The sequence below is a fragment of the Mytilus galloprovincialis genome, chromosome 14 (assembly GCF_965363235.1).
Source record: "Mytilus galloprovincialis chromosome 14, xbMytGall1.hap1.1, whole genome shotgun sequence".
Classification (NCBI taxonomy): domain Eukaryota; kingdom Metazoa; phylum Mollusca; class Bivalvia; order Mytilida; family Mytilidae; genus Mytilus; species Mytilus galloprovincialis.
Window position 1 is genome coordinate 71,095,637 of NC_134851.1, and position 27,793 is coordinate 71,123,429.

At 31.4% G+C, this 27,793-nt stretch overlaps 1 protein-coding gene across 1 annotated transcript; it reads right to left on the reverse strand.

Annotated features, from left to right (window-relative positions):
- Window positions 1-683: 683 nt before the first annotated feature.
- On the reverse strand, window positions 684-27,641 carry LOC143059193 (cyclin-Y-like protein 1). The gene is made up of 8 exons (XM_076232683.1): window positions 27,136-27,641; window positions 22,799-22,876; window positions 21,757-21,821; window positions 16,326-16,502; window positions 15,170-15,289; window positions 13,540-13,706; window positions 10,082-10,244; window positions 684-6,508 (listed from the first exon to the last, which is right to left on the reverse strand). The coding sequence occupies exons 1-8, from the start codon at window positions 27,332-27,334 to the stop codon at window positions 6,395-6,397; spliced, it is 1,083 nt and encodes a 360-aa protein (XP_076088798.1). The 5' UTR covers window positions 27,335-27,641; the 3' UTR covers window positions 684-6,394.
- Between the last annotated feature and the right edge of the window lie 152 nt (window positions 27,642-27,793).

Below are 27,793 nucleotides of genomic sequence, written 5' to 3' on the forward strand. Positions count from 1 at the left end.
TAATCCCTGTAGAACACATACTGACTGATAATTATGAATATTACAAAATGTATGAATAAATTCTAAAATTGAGGGCATATATTACCTGTTTATCATACATGACGTACCTGGTTTAGTGTACCTAAATTCCTGGTAACCAGTAAGAAATAATGTGCTGCAATCCCCCCCCCCCCACCCCCACTCCCAAAAAAAAAAGGTTTAAAAGGGAAACATTTAACGTGGATAGTAATGGGGAACAAAAATTTGTGGCGTGTGTCTTATGAAAATTGTATTACACAAAGTCAATTAGACTTGAAAAACTCAAAATAACACCAAACATTCATTATTCAAGGGAAGGACTCTATTTGACCCTGCTGATAAATCGTTTTGTGAAGTTTTCAAACTTAGTGTTTAAAAATTTCTGACATGCACCAATTCCAAAAGAGGGACGAAAGATACCAAAGGGACAGTCAAACTCATAAATCTAAACAAACTGACAACGCCATGGCTAAAAATGAAAAAGACAAACAAACAACAACACACATGACACAAAAGAGAAAACTAAAGAATAAACAACGTGAACCCCATTTAAAAACTAGAGGTGATCTCAGGTGCTTCGGAAGGGTAAGCAGGTCCTGCTCCACATGTGGCACCCGTTTCCAATGATTGAGAAAGACTTGAAAAACAAAAACAAAAAATCTTCATTTAAAGGTTACTTGTACTTTTATTCTTATCATTTGTATTTCAAAACATCAAAACATGAAAATATGATCATTTCAACTTTTGACAAATTGCACAACAAATGCAAAATTCAATTTCAAAATTTTCTGAGTTAGAAAAAAATATTTTTCAAAATGTCACTTGTAATAAGTGAAAATACATTAGGAAAATGAATACCTTAACATCAAATAATGTATCCAATTCTTACTGAACCTGTTGCAGCTTTATTCTAAAAACATAAATTTACACTACAATGTCATAATACCCAAAAATTTACATAAGATGGGTAGCTGATTGAGGTGCTCCTTTATTGCAGGAAGTTATGGAATACAAGTTACAAGGTAGAAGCAGAACAGTACCATGTCAGCATCAGAGGCGGTTTTAGTGGGGGGCCCGGGTCCCCCTTTTGGGGAGAAAAATTGGTTGCTTGTATAGGGAATCACTGAAGCGTGACTGGAGCTGGCCCCCTCTTAGGCAGTCAGGGGGCCCCTACTTATGAAAATATTTGGATCGGCCACTGAGCATGAATAGCTCAGCTGAACTGATCTTGTTTTTTTCTGAAAAGATTTTTTTTAAAATTCACTTAAAGTTTTATATTCTGTACCAATATTATCACAGTTAATCAAGAACAGGTTTTGAAATCTGATACAAAAATGTATGCATCAGTCAAAATGTATGACATTGGGTGGAAATTAAACTGACACAATTCCAAACATTTTTTTGGGAAAAACTACCTTGTGTTATATGTGAAATAAATGGAGAATGTGTTCATGGGACACAGATGATGCCCCCACTTGCATACAATGTTATAAAGGGACAAAACTTCAGAACAGTATTTTGTGGTAAACTAAAGTAAGATAACTAAACCAATTTAAGGATGTATGCACAGACAAGGGTAAACAGATCAGCAGATATGAAATTTTTTACATTATAACCATCAAATTTCAATACAAGTGTTACTCAACTGCATTAAAAAACACTAAATTATTAATTCTTCAAAATGAATTAAAAAATGGATGTCCTGTTGGACCAGGTAACATCATTAGGGTAATAGACACATAACAAAATAAATCTGGTTCTATAAAAATTAGCCAATAAAATCCTGTTATTGACTACAATAAATATACAATAAAAACTACTTGCTTTCAGCACTTACTAATACATAAATACAATAATTATGGACTAGATAAAATCCTTGGTTTATATCAAATGATTATGCAAAACTTGTATTTATTTTCCTATAAACTCATGCTCTGATTGGCTAAATGCATTACACTGTGTTTAAAAATGCCATTGAAAATTGATTTGATAATTAAAGATACACAAGATTATACTTTTGGCCACTCAATCTGTTGACCATAATTCAGATAATGAACATTCAATGGTATATTTGAACCTGTTGTAAATATGCAGTTATGAAAGATTTTTGAATTTTATTTGCAACAGTCAAATTAATTCTATTTATCCACAAAAATGTCAAATATTTGTAACTTTTGTATTACCTAATGAATCAGCATTTTTCTATTGTAAAATAATCAGAAAATTAAATCAGAAATCTAATTCATTATTTCAACTCGTGAAAATAAATACAAGATTATACCATAAACATGATAAAAGCAATATATGTACTTGTTAGCATGATATTCATACACACTTTAATCACTCATTCACACATAACAATGTAATATTTACAATACATGATCATCCACATGCAGAACTGTGTGGTCAATATCATTGGTTTTGTACATCACGAAAAAATGCATCAATTATATATTGCATGATAATGGAAAAAAAAGGATTTATTATTTTCCTATTATTTTGTACATAACTCTACAGTGAGATAACTCTGTAAAATTCATCTGAATGTTTTAATTACTTTCTATTTTTAAGGAAATGTTAAGTTTTCCAATGATTAATGATTTATATTTTTGCCAAAGGGTCAAAGTAAGTATTTAATGAAAATTTTCTCAAAATTAAACGAGCCAAATTAGTTTTAATCAGAGTTTGGTACCACACTAAGGACTCTTGCTTTTGATTTTTGTCAGATGTTAAGAACCCTACGTTTCTTTAGTCTAAAAATTCATATTTGAAATTTCTTAGAAAACCTTAATTATTTTTCAATTGTTTTTGATAGGAAAAGGGTGTTGATGTCAGATGCATGAAAATTCTAAGAGAAAGATTTACCACCATATCATGATTTCATCTCAAAAACCAGGACACAGAATTACTATTTATTAAGACCTTGATATTTTGAAACAAAGAAGTAAAACATCCTTAAAAAGTCAATAAAAGACCTAACCTTTAATCAATATTACATGGCAAGTCTAAGGAAAACAAATATAATGATCATGTGTATTTGGTAGCATTCCAGTCAGAAAGAATTCTCACAAGTTCCCCACATAGATCATTCAGCAAAAGTTGGACAGTACATTTTTATAGTGTATGAAAAATCTTAAGAATGCCCCAATCATAATGCATTACTAACTTATTTCAAATTTATCATAGAAATTCTGGTATACTTCCTTCATTAAAAAAGTTATACATATTTTCATGACATCCTAAAAATAAGCAAGCTGGACTCTCTGTATGCCTATTCTAACATTTGAGCCAAAAAAGTTCCTATGTATTAAGTATTAACATTCTCAAAATATGTTAAACATTTGGATAAGTTTGGTATGATATTAAAGCTTAAGGACCCAATATCTGATACCTTTTTAAATTGTATGAAAAGGCAAAATATGGGCATATTTTGCCAATTTTCCAATCAGAACTTTAGAAGTATATATTTGTGGATCACATATGCATGTTATCCTATAGAAAATTTGTAAACCTGATTAAATTTTATTTGCTCCGACTTGGAAATGGACAAATTTAAAATTGTAATTCATCAAAATAAAACTTCAACAGAATCAACTATGTTCTGAAATCTTCATGTATTATTTCTTTTATCTTTCTCTTTAATTAGAAAGCAAGTTAAAAAAGTTTTGGTGACCTATTTAATTACATTGTACAATTTATGGTGTCCTAGTATCTAAATATTAATGTTTTTTGGGGTAAAACAGTGAGATTAGTATAATTGGAATTGTCTACTATTGTCCTAGGATCTAAATATTTAATGTTTTTTTGGGGTAAAACAGTGAGATTAGTATAACGGGAATTGTCTACTATATAGGTAACTATTAAGACAATTACACATATAGTAAGTATTATGCATATGTTTTTATTTTCATTGGATCTTTATTTTCACAGAAATAAAGAAATGTACAATTATTTTTTTCCCAAAGCCATTCTACAACGATTTTCAAGTTTTCATACAACATTTTGGAAGCAAACTTTATAAACAACTGATATTGGCAATTTTGTAATATGTCTTATTTTTTTATTGGTCTAACTGTATGCTATTTTGTTATACCAAAGATTTCCTCCTGTCCAGACCATTGGTGTCAAAAAGCATTTTTACGACATTTTAGAAGCCCAGGGACAATATAGTATTATGCATATGTTTACTGTCAATTCAGTTTATATTAATACAGATAATGGGTGATAATCACAATACTTAGAACTCGCATTCAGATATCTTAGACATTCATTTATATGCAAATTCTCCTAAAATTGCAATAATAAATTTCACAGTTTTGTCCATATCTATTTAAATTTGTGCAATATTTCAGAATTTACAGCATATGTTTTCTGACTTTTAATTCAAGTCAAAGACACATATAGAATCATATTCAAAACAGTGTAGCTGTGGTCATTGATTGACAACCTTAAATTATCCCATTGACTGGGGCAGATTAGGTGAACGCGTGTCTGTGACGACAACTGCTCACTACTTACTTATTATAGAATTTAAACTGTGGGGTCACCAAAGGTTCTTAACGCCTTTAATATTAAAATAGATAAAAAATCAATCAGGAATAACTTGATGTTTTGATTTATATTATTGATATAAATCAAAACATGTTATTCCTGATTAGTTTTTCTAATTTCGTTATTTAGGTGTTGAGAACCTTTAGTGACCCCACAGTTTAACTGCCTTTAACAAGTACATAGTGTGCAGCGGTTGTTACAGACACACGTTCACCTAATCTGCCCCAGTCAATGGGATAATTTAAGGTTGTCAATCAATGACCACAGCTACACTGTTTTGAATATGATTCTATATAATACTGACCAATATCATTCACAAAAACAAAACTAAATCTTGGACTTTTTGTTTAGTATCACAGTTTTCAAAAAAAGAATGGAAATCTTTATATTCATAAAAACTCCACTGATTAAATATCAATGTAATAAAAAACTTACATTGTCATGCAAGAAAAATGGTTTCCACATATCATAGGTAAAAAGTAATTAGGAAAATGTATCTTGCTTATAAAAAGGAGCTCAGCTCTTTGAAAAAAAACCAGCAGAACACAACACCAACCATATAAAGCCAAAACAACTGTTTTATTAAATGTGGCTGATTGTTTTTCCTTTATTGCTTCAGTATAAAAGCTTTCCTTATTTTATTTTTTTACAATCTGCCAAAGCAAAGCCTTTTAATAGTGAACTATAGCAAGATGGCTGCTAAAAGTAAAAGGTAGACCTAAAGTGGATTATATTCTTGTGCACTGAACTTTTATAAATAGTTAGCAATAACTACATATTCTCAAATTATATTTCTCAATTTTTTGCACCTAGACTGAACATTGGAAAAAAACATCAGTTTATCCTGCAACCCTACATTTCAATTTTTTTTCCAGCACTACTTTCAAAATGGTAGCATTTAATATTTTTTTCGTTCAAAGAAGATGGAGTAACCAGAAAGAACCACAAACATTTGTCAACAAGATATTTTGAAATTTTTGAAAAGGCTAGACTAAGGGTTTATTTTCCCCATTTAAAATGACTTATTATTTATTAATAATAGAAACTTACTCCTTACCCTACCATACAAGGCATTGAAAGGCAACATCAAACATAAAATTCTTTAAGGATGTTCGCTAATCTGTTTCAAAATAACAAGCATTTAAAAGTACTGTTATATATTGAGAGTGTATAAATAAAGGAACTTAAAAAGTGTAAAAAATGAAGGTTATATGTGTTTGTTTTCGTGATATGACCCACGGAAATTTTGGCAGGAAATTATTTTCCTTGGACTTTTCATACTTTTACATTGACCCCTTTTTCTTTTAAAAAAAACATGAAAAAAGTACAAGGATTTTATAGGATTTTCAAATATGGCTTTTGAAACGATAAGAAAAGTAGGGGTTAGTGGGGAAATTTTTTCAATAACACTTCATTGATAAAACTGGAGGATTTCAAATATCTTGCAAAAGTTAAAAAAAAACCAAGAAGAGCAAACACCCTTATTGTAAAAGTATCTGAATTATCTGCCCTTGCATTTGAGTTGCCTCCCCTTAATTGACAAAGTTTGGGGAAAAAATGAATCAAACAAAGAATTCTTATTTTTGTAAAATACAATCATAAATATGATCAAACATGGCATTTTCTATATTATAATGAAAATTTTTACACATGAATTACCTACTACTATAAAAATTTGCACATTTTATCAAAGATCTAGACCTTGTTTTCTAGTATTTCAAAATCCAAAATGGAGGAAGACACCCTATCTACCTTCAGGGTGATCTTTGAAGGCATGACGTTATGAATGACAACATTATGGTTCAGTGGACAATATTAGAGACAATTAAGATATGATAACTATGCTCTGTCTTGGGTTACTGGTCATACCATCTAGACTGTTAGATCTAAATAATGACGGTTTCTGTAATTTGGCAAGGGTTTCTTCTGTAGACATTGCCTAAAAAAAACCACAACTATGTAAATGTATTAATGCAAAATTGTACAATGAATATGAATACTTAAAACTACAACATGTGCTTACCCTTCAAAGCATGTTACACGACGGTTGCCACATGTGGAGCAGGATCTGCTTACCCTTCCAGGGCACCTGAGATCACCCCTAGTTTTTGGTGGGGTTCGAGTTGTTTATTCTTTAGTTTTCTATGTTGTGTCATGTGTACTATTGTTTGTCTGTTTGTCTTTTTCATTTTTAGCCATGGCATTGTCAGTTTATTTTAGATTTGAGTTTGACTGTCCCTTTGGTATCTTTCGTCCCTTTTACATTGTAAGAGAAGTCTTAATTGAAATACGAGCATGGGGTCCGATACAAACCTTTGATTTAAATTTAATAAGAATTTATTAGGAAGTACATTTGCATAATATATGAGGTCTAACAATAAATGCATTTCAAAATTTGTCAAGCAGTTGCTGATTAAATCCTTTGGATATTTTATTTTAATTTGTCAAGAATAATAAGCATAACAGTGCTTACAAGACTGGACTGACTGACGTAGACAAGACAGATGGATGACAATCAATTATATGTCCCCCAAAACCTGTTGTTTGGAGGGGGCAATTACGTTAAGTTTGTTTATATTCTGCATCATTCAGAAATGTTTGCGACTTCATCACTATTCAGAAAATCATTTGTACTGAGTATTTTATTAAAAGGCACTGTTATGTTTACAAAATATGAAAGCATTGAAAAAATCAAAGCGCTGTAAGCGCTGAAGGCAGTTAACCAAAAACCAAGGCAACCCGTTTCCCTGGAAAGAAAACTGAGTTTGTTTTCTATAGTACAAAAGTTATGAGACACGAAGCAGACAAATGTTCACCACAACAGGGATCAAAGGTGAGGTCTGACTGACCTGCCCATAGTAAATGTAAATGATTTGTTGTTTTGTCCCATACATATGAATTTAAGGGTGGGGATCTCAACGGTTTTCAAGTTCTCAAACAGGTAGGGGTAGGCAGAGGATTTAGGGGGCAGGGGGCCCCCTTTTTGGGAAAAAAATTGGTTGCTTATATAGGGAATCACTGAAGCGTGACTGGAGCAGGCCCCTTTTCGGTCAGTCAGTGGGCCCCACTTATGAAAATTTCTGGATCCGCCACTGGGGGTAGGGTGACCCTAGGGACTTCCCCTTCATTTCATTTTATTTGTTATATTGTCCCATACATGAATATATATGGTTTAGGGGTGGGGATCTCATTGGTTTCCAAGTTCTCAAACAGGAGGGGTAGGGTGACCCCAGGGACTCCCCCTATATTTCATTTAATTAGTTATATTGGCCCATACATGAATATATATTGTTTTGGTGTGGGGATCACGACCATTTCCAAGTTCTCAAACAGGAGGGTTGGGGTGACCACAGGGACTTCCCCTATATTTCATTTGATTTGTTATATTGTCCCGTACATGAGTTATATGGTTTAGGGGTAAGGATCTTAACCGTTTCCAAGTTCTCAAACAGGAGGGTGAACAGTGACCTCAGGGACTCCCCCTATCTTTCATTTGAATTGTTATATTGTCCCGTACATGAATATATATGGTTAAAGGGTGGCAATCTCAACGGGTTTCAAATTCTCAAACAGGAGGGGGTGGGGTGACCCAAGGGACTCCCCCTATATTTCATCTGATTTGTTATAATATTATTGTCCCATACATGAATATATATGGTTTAATGGTGGGGATCTCGACCATTTTTAAATTCTAAAACAGGAGGAGTGGGGTGACCCCAGCGACTCTTCCTATATTTCATTTGATTTTTCATATTGTCACAAACATGAATATATATGGTTAAGGGGTGTGGATCTCGACCGCTTCCAAGTTCTCAAACAGGAGGGGGTGGGGTAACTCCAGGGACTCCCCCTATATTTCATTTTTTATTTATTATATTGTCCTATACTTGAATATATGCAGGGGCGGATTCAGACGGGGGAGGGTTGCGGGCTTGCACCCCCCCTTAAATTTGCAAAGCATGGGTTATTCTCAGCTTAATAAAGAATATTCCGATAATTTTACCTCAAATTTATTTTAGCTTCACTGTGCTCGGCGAAAATTTAAGTTTGCGCCCCTCTTAACCTAAAATCCTGGATCTGCCCCTTATATGGTTTAGGGGTGGGGAGCTCGACTGTTTCCAAGTTATCAAACAGGAGGGGGTAGAGTGGCCCAAAGAATGACACCTATTTATCATATGATTTACTTACATTAAGGTATATATAATATAGTTGCATTATTTGTGAAAATGAAGAAAGAAACTTTCAGCTACTTTAATTGACCCTTCAAAATTGAGAAAAACAAATAACCCTTCGAAATTGCAGTAATATGTTTACACTTTAAAAGCATCTCACATGCATTATCATCATTTATCATTTATAAAGAAAATTTAGACTGTGACCATGAACATGTATATTGTTAGATATACTGTTCCCAGCTGTCACGTTGTATTGGATTTTTAAATTAAAATTTGTCAAAAAGTAATTTTGAGTTTCTGAATAAAATATTTTTCTGCTTTTTCTTTCTTTTTTACCATGCATAGATGTATTTTTTCACCTGCATGGATTTATTTTGTAAATGATCGCCAAACCCGGAATTACCCTTATCCGCTTCCGGAATCGGGTCCGATATTGTCTTCACGGCCGCCATTGTTATGTTTTACAATGTTGTTTTTGTCTATCAGATACGACTTTACTCGAATTTATACAATATTTGTCAGCGATTTTCTGTATAAAGCTAGCGGTTGAACAAAATGAACATCGCTGTCATGAATAATAATGATAAAAATAAGTTTTTAGCTCGTTTAATTGGAGACTTTGGTGAACATGGTGGAAAGGTTTGCAAAGTAATTTCTTATTCTCTTTCAAGTGGAAGGTGACTACGTCGGACGTAGCTAAAAAACCCACTATCCTAGTCGAAATTCCGCTTGCAAAAGTGGAAGGTCGCGGACCTCGGACCACCGCTAATTTGCACACCTGCCTCCAAATTGAAAAGCTACGAAAATTTCTTTTTCTAATTTGAAATTGCCGCCAACAGCATGAACAGTTGAACATATTATATGATAGACTACTGATGTACTTGTACTACGTATTGATGACAAACAATATTCCTACGACTTTTGTCATTTGGGAAATCTAAACTACTTGTCTTAAGAGATTTTCGGCGATTAAATATTTCATACAGTTGTTCTTTGACATCTTAGCTAAAAGCACAAGTCATAATGAACTACACAAAGATTCTGAATAAGCACCACTTCCTATGTGTAACTTTAAAACTTTTGGATAAATCGACGATCATTTTAGGTTTTTCTGGTCATATTTTTTGTTATCCAGAATAAAAAGTATTAAAAAAGTGTTCAATTAGTTATATATAACATAGTAGCGAGCTAGATAATAACAATGGCAAGTATTTCAGCATTTATTGGGTAGAACACAAATCTAGGGTGCTCGCATAATGCAGCTTAACTGCATAAAAATGACTATTGTATACTGTGGATTTAATTACACATTTTGATAACATTTTAGTTCAACATACCTCCAACTTGATAGCTCTTTCTTTATTGAGGGGCTCCAGAGGGAAACTCAGATCGTTAGCATCAGCCAGCACTCTCAGATCAAAATAATATTTGGCATAAACACTAGCAGGAACATTGATATTAAAGTCTATCATTTCTAAAAACTTTCTTTCTAGATCATTTCTGTCAAAATATAAAAAAAACATTGATATAAAAGTCTATCATTTCTAAAAACTTTCTTTCTAGATCATTTCTGTCAAAATATAAAAAAACATTGATATAAAAGTCTATCATTTCTAAAAACTTTCTTTCTAGATCATTTCTGTCAAAATAAAAAAAACATTCATATTAAAGTCTATCATTTCTAAAAACTTTCTTTCTAGATCATTTCTGTCAAAATATAAAAAAACATTGATATTAAAGTCTATCATTTCTAAAAACTTTCTTTCTAGATCATTTCTATCAAAATATAAAAAAACATTGATATTAAAGTCTATCATTTCTAAAAACTTTCTTTCTAGATCATTTCTGTCAAAATCAAAAAAAACATTCATATTAAAGTCTATCATTTCTAAAAACTTTCTTTCTAGATCATTTCTGTCAAAATATAAAAAAACATTGATATTAAAGTCTATCATTTCTAAAAACTTTCTTTCTAGATCATTTCTGTCAAAATATAAAAAAACATTGATATTAAAGTCTATCATTTCTAAAAACTTTCTTTCTAGATCATTTCTGTCAAAATAAAAAAAAACATTCATATTAAAGTCTATCATTTCTAAAAACTTTCTTGCAAGATCATTTCTGTCAAAATCAAATAAACATTGATATAAAAGTCTATCATTTCTAAAAACTTTCTTTCTAGATCATTTCTGTCAAAATATAAAAAAACATTGATATAAAAGTCTATCATTTCTAAAAACTTTTTTTCTAGATCATTTCTGTCAAAATATAAAAAAACATTGATATAAAAGTCTATCATTTCTAAAAACTTTCTTTCTAGATCATTTCTGTCAAAATATAAAAAACATTCATATTAAAGTCTATCATTTCTAAAAACTTTCTTTCTAGATCATTTCTGTCAAAATATAAAAAAACATTGATATAAAAGTCTATCATTTCTAAAAACTTTCTTTCTAGATCATTTCTGTCAAAATCAAAAAAAACATTCATATTAAAGTCTATCATTTCTAAAAACTTTCTTTCTAGATCATTTCTGTCAAAATATAAAAAACATTCATATTAAAGTCTATCATTTCTAAAAACTTTCTTTCTAGATCATTTCTGTCAAAATATAAAAAAACATTGATATAAAAGTCTATCATTTCTAAAAACTTTCTTTCTAGATCATTTCTGTCAAAATCAAAAAAAACATTCATATTAAAGTCTATCATTTCTAAAAACTTTCTTTCTAGATCATTTCTGTCAAAATAAAAAAAAAACATTCATATTAAAGTCTATCATTTCTAAAAACTTTCTTTCTAGATCATTTCTGTCAAAATAAAAAAAACCATTGATATAAAAGTCTATCATTTCTAAAAACTTTCTTTCTAGATCATTTCTAACAAAATATAAAAAAAAACATTGATATAAAAGTCTATCATTTCTAAAAACTTTCTTTCTAGATCATTTCTGTCAAAATAAAAAAAAAACATTCATATTAAAGTCTATCATTTCTAAAAACTTTCTTTCTAGATCATTTCTGTCAAAATAAAAAAAAACATTGATATTAAAGTCTATCATTTCTAAAACTTTCTTTCAAGATAATATCTGTCAAAATCAAAAATAAATAAGATTTAATTATTTCAGTCAGCTGCAGAATACTCAGAATATTTCGAAACTCTGTTCATACAAAATCACTAAATTGAGGTTCACAATATCATCTCAGTATTTTCATCTCCTTGATACATTGTGGATTCATTTTTTTTCGTGGATTTAGGAGAACTTGTATTATCCTGGATATTTGATTTGCATCATTTTGTCATAAACATACAAGCATATAGCATATATATAAAACCTGTACTTTGTTCAACATTTAAATACATGAAATCCACAGAAATTGTTATCCCACATATATATATTAATGAATCCACACTATATCAAATAGTGCCTTTTTAAACCTTTTTAAACATCTAAACCTGTTGCATTTTTGTGCACCTGTATTAAGTCAGGAGCTTGTTGTACAGTGGTTGTTGTTTGTTAGTGTAGTTTGTATGGGATTACAGTTGCTCGTATTTTATATAGATTAGACCGTTGGTTTTCCTGTTTGAATGGTTTTATACAAGCCATTATAGGGCCCTTTATAGCTTGCTGTTCGGTGTGAGTCAAGGCTAAGAGTTGAAAGACTTTGACCTATAATTGTTAACTTTTTATACATTGTGACTTGGATAGAGAGATGTCTCAATTGCATTCATACCACATCTTCTCATTTATATTACATGTTTATAACATCAGTATACAGCTGTCCCTAACAGCTATACCTCTAACTATACACCAAACTTTGATGCCTATTTTAATCAAATTCCTGAGTAGATTTCTAGATGTCTTAATTTGTTGATTGTAGATGCCACAGTACATTCTTTATTTGTTTGTTTGTGTTATTGATACATTCAGTACCTGTGAGAACCTTTCTTGACATACTTGCCTTCTATTGAATTTCATAATGTAACATAGCAATCATTTTGATTTCCACAAAAAATCATACAAAACAGGTCAATTTCCATTCATTTAATTTTTCAGACAGTAAAAAAACATAATGTTTGTTATGACAATTTACATTTGGTATATGACTTGCATATTAAGTTTGTCTATGAATGAGTTCTATGTTTCGAAGGCCTTAATTTGGTTAAAATCTTTTTTACCTATTTAAATCCAACACTTCTTTCAATGTCTCGGTTGACAATGATAGAGAACACTAAAATATTTTATTTTTTTTGTAAACATGTCACAACAAATGACTTCTATAAAAGTTCGAGGTTTGCCCCCAATAAGAATATTAAAACAGGTTTTAACGAACTTTCTGTGGAGAGGGATATTAATGAATTCTACAAATTAGCATGCGCATCTCAAAATTCTGTGTGTGCATGTTTATATCAGTCATAAAACTATACTCAGTACTTGGGTTACAAAATGTGTGCTTGAAACACTGAAATCCAATAATTTAATCGCTTGAATTCTGAAACCTCAATCCAGTATAGTGATAGGTTGAACTCTGAGTCTGAGGACAATATAATGGGTTTTGCTCATTGTTAAAGGTTTAATTCTGAGTCTGAGGACAATATAAACCACACCTGATGGGTTTTGCTCATTGTTAAAGGTTGTACAGTGACCTATAGCTGTTAATTTCTGTGTCGTTTAGTCTATTGTGAAGAGCTGTCTCATTGGCAATCATACCATAAGTTTTATATTGAACTTTTTATTACCTACAGGCCTAAAAGCCATGTTATTATTAGTTTTTTTTCCTTTGACATATACATACATATCTTCAACTGCAATGTCTTTTAAGATTTGACAATAATCCACATTCCAGACGGCTTGATCGTCCCATACTTTAGACGAGAGAAGGATAGCACCTAATACAATACGTCGCCAGTTAGCCGGCATAATGTTTATCTCAGCATAGTGTAAAAGTCTTTCTAAATATACCTGTGCAAATGAAAAATTATTAAAAAATGTTATTATTAAAAATATGCACACAAAGAACATGATGAATGCATTAATGAACAAATGAACGATGTAAAACACTTTGTGAACTTAGTGGTGTGAGTCTGGAGTATTTTTTGTTCTGTCTCTGTGTGACACGGGTGCTCAGAGAAAGGAGGAATTTACTAAGAGAAGAAGATAACAATCTAATATTTAAACACATTACTTCAAGTTTGTTTCATTTCTCTTCTTTTTTTTCCAAAGTTGAAATGAACCAGCTACTAACTTTGCTTGGGGTTTAATTAATTAAGCTACATTAATTAAAGCAATTACTATGTGAACTTAAAAATGACATGACATACTATTTATTGTTATATAATACTTTAGAGGATCATCGGCTTGGAGACAAACCAGATAATTACAAGAATGTGTTCAAAGTACACGGATGCCCCACTCGCACTATCATTTTCTATGTTCAATGAACCATGAAATTGGGTAAAAAATCTAATTTGGCATTAAAATTAGAAAGATCATACCATAGGGAACATGTGTACTAAGTTTCAAGTTTATTGGACTTCAGCTTCATCAAAATCTACCTTGACCTAGAACTTTAACATGAAGCTGGACAGACTACCTTGACCAAAAACATTAACCTGAAACTCGCACTTTCATTTTCCATGTTCAGTGGACCTTGACCTTGGGGTCAAAAGTCTAATTTGGCTTTAAATTTAGAAAGATCATATCATAAGGAACATGTGTACTATGTTTCAAGTTGATTGGACTTCAGCTTCATCAAAATCTACCTTGACCTAGAACTTTAACCTGAAGCTGGACAGACAGACGAACGGACAGACGAGAAAACATTATGCCCCTCTACTATTGTAGGTGGGGCATAAAATTGGTCTATTGTGACACACATTATGGGAAATTACTGAGTATCAGGTTTGCTATAATAAAACCTTGCATTCATAATTTACAATAAAATATTAAATTCTTATATGATTATCTATTTCTTAATTTATCAAATATTTATGGCAGGGGCTCTTTCAAAATTTTGAGTATGGCTTTTTTTTAGACAAATTCCACGCATACTTTTTGTTGTACATATATTTTTTTTCAAAAATATTGAAGTCTGTAGGGTGACAATAGTTGTTAATTTCTGTGTCATTGTGGAGAGTTGTCTCATAATGATACCACATCTTCTGTTTTATACCCACTGATCCAATTGTCATTTTGAGCTAGAAGAAATGTTTAATCTAACCACTCACTTAAAATTTATTTCAGTGCTTTTTTTTTTACTGCTACAATATATTGATTTTGGAACAGTCCCAATGAACACTGCCCATATGGACCATACCCTCTAATAGATTTTTGAACAGTCCCAATGAACACTGCCCATATGGACCATACCCTCTAATAGATTTTGGAACAGTCCCAATGAACACTTTACATGTGGATATACCTACCAATGTTACTATTGCACATTCTGCAGTAAGTTGAGCAGCACTAAACAAATTCCGTACAAATCTGTATATATGTTTATGTTCAGGGTCACGTGTGCTGTAATCTTCAGGAACTAATTCCTTCTGTGAGTAGAAAAATAGATACAATTGATTGGAAACAATTTTCTAGCATAAAGTTACATAGTATGCTCTTTGATGTTCTACAGACCTATATATATATGTTTTTGTTTCTGTCATAAGTTCAAAGGTTATTATCTATCTGTATAATCAATTCTTAACTTTGTGTCATTCCATTATTTGAAAGTTTTTAAATTCTGTATAGTCCAGAGCTCTATTGTGGATTGAAAATGTTTAATCCCGCTGCAAATGATTGCACCTGTCCTAAGTAAGGAATCTGATGTACAGTAGTTTCTAGTTTTTTTTTTTACATAGATTAGACTGTTGGTTTCCCTGTTTGAATGGTTTTACACTAGTAATTTTAGGGGCCTTTATAGCTTTTTTCGGTATGAGCCAAGGCTCTGTGTTGAAGGCCGTACATTGACCTATAACGGTTTACTTTTTTTTTTAATTTGTTATTTGGATGGAGAGTGGTCTCATTGGCACTCACACCACATCTTCCTACATCTATCAAAATAATTGATTTAGTAGTTTTTATTATATTTTCTTATAAAAAGCATAAAAAATATAAAGCCTTTAATTTTGAACGGCACTAATATTTTTAGCTTAATATTTCCAATTGAAAAATAGAAAATTATTAAAATTTTCAGCTGATTTTTACAGAGTTATCTACCTGTAGTGTTATGTACTTCCTTAAAGATAATAATTTGTTCAGGTTACTTTTTTATTGTTATTTTTGTCATAAATTTTAATAATAAATATTAAATTAAACAAATAAGTGATTTTTGTATTTCATTCAAAAAAAACAACAACTAGTCAAAAAATAACATAAGGACCTAAGAGCTACGGTTCCGCAGCTACACAAACCCCATCAAAAACCAGGGTCCATTTGAGGTGCTCTGGACGAGTAAGAAGTAAAAATATGAGAAAATCACACTAATAATATTATGTCCCTTTATAATAATAATATGAAGTGAATAATGTTGATGTACTTTCAAGACTTAATATAATTTACACATTAAAATTTCAGGAGAATACATACAGATAGCGGATGTGCCTTCTCATCAAATATCTCCAGAGTTCGGTTACTTTCTCTGTTTCTGATGTGGAAGTATACAGCATAAGCTACGGCCTTGATTGTGTTTTTAAGGTTTGGTTGACTGACGGTGGAATCATCTATAAATATCGTAGAACACGAACTACACTTTCTTAAAGCATTCTGAAATAGAAACAAGAATAAGACTTTCTGACTGGATATAAAAAGTAGAAGATTTACAAAGATATATATTTATATACAATTTTGAATCTCTTTTACAAATTATTCATATAATTTTAAAATACTTGAGATAAGTTATTTTTACCTGCAAAAAGTAAATTTGTCAAATCTCAATTTTCTTTTCAATATTTGAATTATCTCCCCTTATATGCTTCTCTAAAACTTCTACTTTAAAATGTAACAACCATTAAATCTAAAGCTATAGTCATAACATGTCTTCAATTGCAACTCCTGGTTTGAATCATATTTTTTAACAAAATCTTTGATCTCAAGATGCTTACAAATAATTCTACAACTCATTCATGTTATCTAAAACAAAAGTGCTATAAACATGATAAAATTTACAAAATTGTTGTCTTGTAGTATTTTATCTTCTTCGAAAAACGTGATTTCATTGTCAATAACAAACTATTTCATATTGTAAAGAGAGACCCTTTAATATTCAATTGCAGTATTTCGGTAAAGAAGATTTCACAAGGAGATCTAGAGAAACAATATAATTTTCGAACAAGTAAATAAAATCTAGTCAAAGGGAGATAACTGTACTTACAAAATTAGTTACCTGTTCCAGTAAATTGTTAAAAGTCTTACAACTGAATTTATTCTCTAAACTTTACAGGAATCTCGTATATGTCTAAATCAGGCATATATAAAAATGAAAGCAACTCTCAACGAATACAACGGATCTATTCTTATATGGCAATACATTATTTTAAATAATTACAGTACAAAAATTGTGTTTCAGCTAAAAATAACTCAGGTGATGGAACAGGGTATTTTTATAATAACTAATTCAAGAATTAAAATAGAGAAAAATATTCAACGAGTGACAAAATAACACATTAATTCACAAATATGTGTAGCAAATGAGTTAATTATCAGTGATGTTCAGCCAAGATTTGAAAATATTTATTTCAGATGTGAAAGTATTGGTTTTTATTTCACTGGGAAAGCAACCAAGGTTATAATTTCTATAAATATGTTTTAACTACCAAATGTGTAACCCCTTTGTGTATATGTGTAACCCCTGTGTGTCTATGTGTAACCCCTTTGTGTCTATCATTTACTGTCAAATGTGTAACCCCTTTGTGTATATGTGTAACCCCTTTGTGTCTATCATTTACTGTCAAATGTGTAACCCCTTTGTGTCTATGTGTAACCCCTTTGTGTATATGTGTAACCCCTTTGTGTATTTGTGTAACCCCTTTGTGTCTATCATTTACTGTCAACATCATCATTTCACCAACTGATCAGGGGTCACCACACTTCAAAATTATAGGGAGAAGTCACTTCTCCCTGGCAGCCAAACAGGGAGAAGTGAAGACCCAACAGGGAGACTTCAGGGAGAAGTGAAGTCCCAACAGGGAGACCAGGGAAAATCGACAGATCGCGTTTATACCTTTTATGAATAAAATATTCTAAGAATCTACACCTTTTTGTTACTTTTCATTTTTGCATGACAATTGCTAAGGAAGTTCATTTTGTAAGTCCTTGTCTTGCCATGCTTGTAGTCTGAAATACTTTTTTATTTACATGTACATGTGTACCTATGCAAATTGTCATAAAAAATCATGACATAAGGACCATAAGTTAATGGCATAAGAGCTATGTTTATTCTGGTAGGTCTAAATGAATTGAAGATTTGACATGGATCAAATTATGCTGCATTTCAAAGACTTTAAAATTAAACCAAGTCCAAGAACCTTTTAAAACAAAAATAATAATCAATTATGAAAAGTTAAAATACGGTTTCACTGTCTTTCATAGCTAAAATCATGATTCAACCAGATGCTCCGCAGGGCGTAGCTTTATACGACCGCAGAGGTTGAACCCTGAACGGTTAGGGCAAGTATGGACACAACATTCAAGCTGGATTCAGCTCTAAATTTGGATTGTGATTAAATAGTTGACACAGCATAGGTTTCTGACACAGAATGAATGTGTTCTAATGAACTTAAAATTTTTGTTTCTCTTAGAGCAATTCACTATGCTGTTGAATATTAATCCTCTCAAAAAAATGTTTGAAGAAATTTTCTTTTTTATTTATGAAATTTCAAATGAGAAAAATTGAACCCAATTTTTTTGATCACATCCCCCTTTCCCTTATTCCAAAACTAATCTCAATTAAAATTTCTAATGGAGTTTGCAACAATAACAACTCATTTAAATACATCATAAAATATTAAGATGTAAAAAAACTGCTTGTTATCACTGAATGGTAAAGATTATTTTAATTTATCAGTTGGTAGTAAAAAGTGAATATACATTGTATATTGTATATAACAAAGATTTAAGTTGATTCTGGACAAAGAAAGATAACTCCAATTAAAAAAAAATCTTGCTATTGCACAATATTTTGCAATTAGATATTTCTTGCTTACTATTCTGGACAAAGAAAGATAACTCTAATTAAATTTTTTTTTGATATTTCACAATATTGTGCAATTAGATATTTCTTGCCATTGCGCAATACTGTGCAATTGAAAAGACTTGCTATTGCACAATACTTAATATAATAATTTTAGATCCTGATTTGGACCAACTTGAAAACTGGGCCCATAATAAAAAATCTAAGTACATTTTTGAATTCAGCATATCAAAGAACTTCAAGATTTCAATTTTTGTTAAAATCAGACTAAGTTTAATTTTGGACCCTTTGGACTTTAGTGTAGACCAATTTGAAAACAGGACCAAAAATGAAGAATCTACATACACAGTTAGATTTGGTATATCAAAGAACCCCATTTATTCAATTTTTGATGAAATCAAACAAAGTTTAATTTTGGACCCCGATTTGGACCAACTTGAAAACTGGGCCAATAATCAAGAATCTAAGTACATTTTTAGATTCAGCATATCAAAGAACCTAACTGATTCATTTTTTGTCAAAATCAAACTAAGTTTATTTTGGACCCTTTGGACCTTAATGTAGACCAATTTGAAAACGGGACCAAAAGTTAAGAATCTACATACACAGTCATGACAGTTAGATTCAGCATATCAAAGAACCCCAATTATTCAATTTTGATGAAATCAAACAAAAGTTTAATTTTGGACCCTTTGGGCCCCTTATTATGTTGGGACCAAAACTCCCAAAATCAAACCCAACCTTTCTTTTATGGTCATAAACCTTGTGTTTAAATTTCATAGATTTCTATTTACTTATACTAACGTTATGGTGCGAAAACCAAGAAAAATGCTTATTTGGGTCCCTTTTTGGCCCCTAATTCCTAAACTGTTGGGACCTAAACTCCCAAAATCAATACCAACCTTCCTTTTGTAGTCATTAACATTGTGTTTAAATTTCATTGATTTCTATTTACTTAAACTAATGTTATTGTGCGAAAACCAAGAATAATGCTTATTTGGGCCCTTTTTTGGCCCCTAATTCCTAAACTGTTGAGACCAAAACTCCCAAAATCAATCCCAACCGTTCTTTTGTGGTCATAAACCTTGTGTCAAAATTTCATAGATTTCTATTAACTTAAACTAAAGTTATAGTGCGAAAACCAAGAAAATGCTTATTTGGGCCCTTTTTGGCCCCTAATTCCTAAAATGTTGGGACCAAAACTCCCAAAATCAATACCAACCTTCCTTTTGTGGTCATAAACCTTGTGTTAAAATTTCATAGATTTCCACTCACTTTTACTAAAGTTAGAGTGCGAAAACTAAAAGTATTCGGACGCCGGACGACGACGACGACGACGACGACGACGACGCCGACGACGCCGACGCAAACGTGATAGCAATATACGACGAAAATTTTTTCAAAATTTGCGGTCGTATAAAAATGTATCTGTTCTTAAAATAATTTTTTTATAAGAATTCAGAGAGAAAACTGTTTGACATGTGTTGAACAGTTGAAAACGTTAATTTCAAATCGTGTACATGTAATCGCACACGTTTGCGGTATTTTTATGGAAATGCCGATTTCCAAAATCAAGTTGCCGTTAGAAATGTATGTAAATGATTCTAAAACACTACACGAGTGTTTAAATATGACTAAATCACAAAAAGTAACATCGGAAAAGTGGTATTTTTCATAACCGGAATTGAATTGATACTTGTACATGTTGTAAATTAAAAACAAATACGGTGCGATCCGCATCAAAAATTCTTACTTTATATTTTTCAAAAATATACGACTTTGAAAGTAAATATTGTCGTTCCTAATCAAATTCATGAGCAGATGTTCATTGAAATACTGTTAAAGGACCTTTAGCTGAAACAAAGCACATGTATCAGTCTGCATGGTCTGTTAAACAAAATCCTGAACAATAAACTGACTTCGTTTTGTAGTTTATAATCGTTGTGCTGGTTCCCGGCAGTGTACTAAACTATGTACGTAGTAAAAATACAAGCGGATACTAGTTGATAATATTCCGTTTTTGAAAAGAAATCTGAAATTTTTTATGGGGCATCACATATTGTCAGTAAATATAAGAAAATCAAAATTAATAGTGCATATCAATATGGATTAGGTAAATGATGAGAGTTGAAAAGATGAAATGGCGCCATCTACAATTTTCAATAACAAAGATGGCGGACAATAAACAATCATAACAAAATCGAGATTTTTCTTTTTTCTTGCTTATAGTACATCTGGGCAAGCAATTTTTATGTTGAAGTATGATACTATCGTGGAGAAATCAGTTCTGAATTTGAGGAAAACATGCTTTGTATTTCAATACCTATCGGTCTTTTACGTTTGAATCGAGAATTTCTCAAAAACCATGAGGTGACATTGGGGAATTTTACTGAAAATCGAGGGCGACATAAACTTCTCCCTGGAGCTTCTCTAGAGCGAAGTGGGGAGACCTAGAGCGACTTTGTCGCTCACTTCGCCTGGTGTGGTGACCCCTGACTGATGCAATTTTTTTTTGCGAAAATTGCAATAAAAATTTGGGTTTAGCAAAAATAAAAACACATTTAAATTTTGATTGTATTATTTGTGTGCATCAAATCACCACAATTAACTTTGTAAATTTGTCAATTTTCCAACAAGCTCAATGAAAAGGAATAATTTCTCTGACTTCCTGCATACAGCAAAATGATTGAAATTGAACTATCAAAATTCAACAGCATTTGAGGTGAAAAAACCCACAAGCTGAGTTTTTGCAAATTCAGAGAGTGTCCAAATATTGGACATAAATTCAATCTAAAAGTACTGATGTTACTTGACTAAATATTTACATACATTGTGAAGGTGTTCTGTTTGATAACTTCTGGGTTCATACTGACTTATCCTTCTTTTCTTATAATCTACAATCAAATTATTACAATACATGTATCTTTCATCATGTTCATTATAATACATTATTTTGATTGGCCACTAGCAATCTCATATTGTTCTGAAATTAAAGTTCAAAAATTCAAAAAGGAATGTAACATTCCTGAATACACTTCAATCCACAATAAAGAGGTAAGGTAAATTAAATGAAACTGGATGGAAAACGAGTTTTCATCAATACATGATCCTAACAAAAATGTAATGATTACCTAACACTACAGGGAGATAACTCTGTAAAGTCAGCTTAACGTTTTTAATTACATTGTGTCGTAAAGGGAATATTAAGCTTCTCAATGATCAAAATTGGTGTTTGTCAAACTGCTAACCAGTGTAGTTTTTCTGACAAAACGGTTGGTTCAAAATTTTTGAAATTTTTATACTTTTGTTAAAGGGTCAAAGTAATTTTATGAAAATTAAACGAGCCAAATTAATTTTAGTGAAAGTGTTGGGTACCACCTTAAGGTTGTATAAGCGTTGACTGTGAGCAAATATTTAGATTAGAACTTTTATACCCCCAATAAATTTACAAAAAGAAGCATTTAATTCTTAAAAAAATAATCTTCTAACGCTCTTGAGACCACACACTGCTTTTTTTGTAGGGTTTGTTTTGCTCTGTCTTTTGCTTCCTATGTTTTGATTTTACACATACTGTTGTTTGTATTTTGATCGATTTATTATGCTTATTATATTTTATCCCTTTGGTATTTTCCAATTCTCTTCTTACTATCTTCTTTCTCTCCTCCTTAAATACTGTAAATTCAAAAATTATGATTAGAATCCCAATAATGTAAACTCACATTTTGAATTTTTTTATAATTGTATGAATTTAACAGGATTTTTCTCAACATCGCAAAATGTTAAAATCGCATATTAGTCTAAAATGACAAAATTGCAATAATAAATGCACGCAATAATTTTTTGAATCATCAGTATAACATGATAAACTTACTTTTTGCTATCTCACTTTGGGACTTTGAAGAAAACAAGGTTGTAGCTGTAGGATGAATTGAAGGGTCAGCTTCATTTTCTGTAATTATAAAAAAAAAATCAATATATTATGGCCCAGCTAAATTCGTATACATATATCTTTTGATGAGAAACACTGAATTTTATACACAAGATAGTTTTTAATTAAATTGTATTTGATGTATTATAATTTCTTTACCTTTTTGAGAAAAAAGAAATCTTTTTAGTGCTAGATATTTAGTTGGTAGTTTCTCACAAGAACCTTAACTTAAGCAACTTTGAATTTGAACTGTTACTTTAATTGTATACTTAGATATGAATTGAACAATATAAAAAGAACATTAGTTACATATGACCCTCTATACTATAGTAAAATGCAAACATTGTAGCGCAGCGCGGGAGGGAGCATTTCTCTTTCAAATCTCACCACTTCTCCCTATCAGTTTTAAAAAGAGAAGTCACTTCTCCCTATGATTCTGAAGTAGTGTGAGCCCTGACAATGTATATACAAGTCATCAGTATTGAAGAAATAAAGAAACTGTCCTCTTTAAGGTACAAAATAGTTTTAATAATGGTGCTCACTTCATGACTAGAATTCTAATCTCAAATTAACATATTAAAGGGATATCCTTTAGCTTCTGTTTAGTGGGGTTCAATTAGCTCTAGATCTGAAAACGCATTTCCACCCCATACTGCATCACTTCTGTTCCTTCCCTGTATCACACCCTATTTTTATTCTTAATGCTGGTTTTAACTATTCATTATTGTTAAGATATGTGTATCCTACTTTTTATCATGTTTATATTGTCATGAATAAAATTTTGTGAATTTTCTAAATGACAAATTGTTTTTTGCAATTAAATGATTTAAATGTTAACTATACAGATATACATGTACATGTATATATAAAATTTACTGTTAATCATTGTGTTAATTGGTGTTATGTAGCTAATTTAGCATTCTTGTTATCTACATGTAAGCTTCCCCCTTTATTTTATAAATCTTAGACATGTTAAATGAGTAAACTTGAACTTTGTTCATCATGACAATATATAAATAATATTATTCATTTCTTTCTTAATAAAATAATTCACAAAACACTTAACATGCTTAAGGAACCTAGTTTACGTTTTTAAAATGTCACTTTATTTTAAATCAAAACTAATCATTTCTATTATTATCTTAATTCAATGGCAATATTCAGGACTCATCATGCTCATTTCACAACAATTAATAGGCAGGGGTGTGGAAATATTTGTTGTGAGCACTTGTCCCTGGGCAAGTAAAACTTTAAATTTTACTTGTCCGGAAAAAAAGTTACTTGCCCTGATGGTCCCAATAAATATTGAAGTATTTCATTGTTAGCTAATATATGATTCTTAGCACTTTTTTTGCATCACACACAAATGAAATTCAATTGTTTATATTGTGTGAAAATTTAGGAAAGTAGGAAATGGGTTAACATCAAAGGGACAGAAACCTGACAGCAAACCAACCAATGAGATAACATGCAGAGGACGATTTTACAGCAGTTTTTGTATAAAAATTGTAGCCAGTAGGTACATATACTAAATTAAGAGGACAGTGAGCAAAGCAATGGAAACTAAATTAATAGATTAACTATTTATTTTTGGTGTTTCTCTCAACTGACACACTTGTTTTTTTCCCTTCTATTTACCACTTTGACAATAATAATGTTGACCTTTCTTCTATAGATAAGACAAAAAATAATTTATTTTCCGAATTTCCATCCAAGATAGCCAGGGGCAATCCGATATCCACGATGTCTGAACTTCTCACTTCCGTATCTTTTTTAATATACATCATGTACATAGTGTTTTTCTGAGTCTCAATTTGCGTTTTAGGTTTTCTACTCGACTCATAACTCTTTTTGTCTTGCTTGACCGTTGTTTTATTAAATATTAATCAATCTGAATCTCGATACAAAATCTACAGAAATGATACTCCAGTGAATAATGGATAAAACCTTATCGGCAATCCCGAGTCACTGGACAAAGCCATGGCAATGTTACGTGACTGGGGTTGGCATATATAACTGCTAGTCATGCTAGTAGTCTGTTGTTATTTATGTATTATTGTCATTTTGTTTATTTTCTTTGGTTACATCTTCTGACATCAGACTCGGACTTCTCTTGAACTGAATTTTAATGTGCGTATTGTTATGCGTTTACTTTCTACATTGGTTAGAGGTATAGGGGGAGGGTTGAGATCTCACAAACATGTTTAACCCTGCCGCATTTTTGCGCCTGTCCCAAGTCAGGAGCCTCTGGCCTTTGTTAGTCTTGTATTATTTTAATTTTAGTTTCTTGTGTACAATTTGGAAATTAGTATGGCGTTCATTATCACTGAACTAGTATATATATTTGTTTAGGGGCCAGCTGAAGGACGCCTCCGGGTGCGGGAATTTCTCGCTACATTGAAGACCTGTTGGTGACCTTCTGCTGTTGTTTTTTATTTGGTCGGGTTGTTGTCTCTTTGACACATTCCCCATTTCCATTCTCAATTTTATACTTATTTTTATCTATTTTGGTATAAATCAATCTATTTCCGTTATTATGTGATATTTATCGTCATGAACATTGATGTTTTTACTCGCTGACCATAAGTTTCTTTCACATAAATTAAAACATTTTTATACGTTTTGGAAATAATTCTATATTTTAGTTGGATTTGAACTTTGTCTTGAATTTATTTTTAATTGTCCGCCGGCAACCGAGACAAAAATAATTACTTGTCCAATTGTTCAAATGTACGAGTCAGGCGAGTCAGACATAGCATTTCCACACCCCTGATAGGAGAAAATTTTTTGAAATTTGTGAAGTTCTTTTACAATCAATTTTAGTCCAAAGATTATAGTGGGATGAGCCATATACCTATTTTAGGTTTTGAGAATGGTTAAAGGATACATGTATGCAAAATTCATATGAAAATTAATATTGAAAAAAAACTTTAACCCTCTTGCTGCCAGATGGACACATGTGTGCACAAACTCCACACTGACTGTGTGGGAGGGACACATAGGTCAATGTTTTAATTTATGAGCTTTTTTGCTGTATCTTTTTCAAATAAAAAATCAATAACAATGTGTCCAGAATGTAACTGTCATCATGGCGTGACGTCATACATCGAATGATGTCATTGTTGGACATCTAACGTTAACTTAGACATAGAGTTGTCATATTTTCTGGCACATAAAATGCAACCTTGAAAAATAACTGGCAGCAACAGTGTTAAAATCCCCTTTTGGTTGTAGCCTCAGTGATGAAAAACCCATTCTGCTTTAATACTGGTTTCTTATCTTTTGATTGATTGCCTTTATCATTGTTTACCAGTCAGGGGACTTACTTAAATAAGTGATTTTCTTAATCACTGATTCAAGTAACATTATTTCCATAACGGTTGGAAGTTAGAGTTGTCTTTCTTAAATAATCACCTATTTAAGTAGTACAAATTAATCACTAGAAGAAGTGATTTAATTTTATTGTAGCTTTAAATATAGAATACAAATGATCCAGGGACTAATTATGTTTCTGAACTTATCAGAACCATTATCTGTGTTGTCTAGGATGACCAGGTCATTTCAGGTGATGACCTTGTACTGAATCTAGGATAATGACATAAAATTCACTTGTTTAAGTATCAGACCTCAATTTCCTTCCCAATAATCACTTCTTTAAGTATCATTCTTTTAATAACCCCTACTAATTTCAACACCCCTGAACAGTGAAATTTTTATCGCCAACAGTAGAATTTTATTACATAATCTGAAAGATGAAACCTTGAACTTCACAGGAAAAATACTCCCACTGCTGGGAAAAATCTTTTAAGAAAGTATCAGTTCATTATGTAAAGCCATTATTATATCATTTTTTCAACTAAAATAGAATTTTCAGCTAAATGATAGCATCAAAGGCATAAACCTTGGTACTTGAAAGAAGCAAAAAGTTCATTTTTTTTTTTAATTTTACTAATTAAAAGATATTATTTAAACCTATGTGTTTAAAATTTTGAAAAAAATACAAGATCCCAATTTGTGACAAAACCTTGAATTTGCTACTCAAATAAGTGATTTAAAAATCACTTATTTCAGGAAGTCCCCTGACTGTTTACATGTATGTTTTGTCTGTTTAACTAACATTTAACATTTTCCTTTTTTATAATAGCAGGTACACAAGTAGAAAGATTTAAAAAATGGTGCAAAGGGAGTGAATGTTGTTTTGGACGAACAGAGCCGGATATTTTCAAGTAAAGGTGTCAGGTTTTAAAAACCAATTATATGGTGTGACATATGTTCAATACCTTCAGGTAAGATTTCCCTGTCACTTATGTGTGGTACCGCTGACAAAGAAGGTGTACTCAGGTTATTGTGTGTTAACGTCACACGTACATCATCTTGTCTGTGATTAGCAGACTGAGGTGTGGTTGAAGTCCTGTATGCATCCTCAGGTCGTCTCGGCTTGGACCCTCCAAATGAACAGCATGATTGCTTATTCCCCATTACTATACTTTAAAAGTTACTGCATAGCGACCATGTATCATGGTTAGCAATATATAGTCAGTTCTTTGGTATCAGCTGATTTTTCTAAACCAGCGCACCCAAAAAGATGCTCGTGCCGGGTCGGTATTCTGTGTGAATCATCAATATGAATTAAAAAGCAGTTTACTTTGTGGGAAAATAATGTTGAACTATTGAATTTGTGTGGTTACAGGTACAGTGTTTATGCTATTTGAACCCAATTTAGCTCAGATATATTATATTATTATCCTTCATTTGTTCAACATCACAACGACGGAAATGTCGGAAGTGGTCCAGACAACAGTAATGCAGTTAATTTATAATGCGTTTTGATTGGACAAAATTAACGGAAGTATTTTAGCGGGAAAATTCAATACAGTTTTAGTTGTTAAAAACAAAATTCTTTCGCTTTTCAGTATTTTTTTACTTATTGCTTCATAC

Coding starts and splice junctions, on each gene's coding strand:
- LOC143059193 (XM_076232683.1), bottom strand. CDS start 27,334: ATGGGGAATAAGCAATCATGCTGTTCATTTGGAGGGTCCAAGCCGAGA. Junction 15,290..16,325: donor AGAAGGCACATCCGCTATCT/GTATGTATTCTC, acceptor TTCTACTCACAG/AAGGAATTAGTTCCTGAAGA. Junction 6,509..10,081: donor AAAGAGCTATCAAGTTGGAG/GTATGTTGAACT, acceptor GGTTTTTTTTAG/GCAATGTCTACAGAAGAAAC.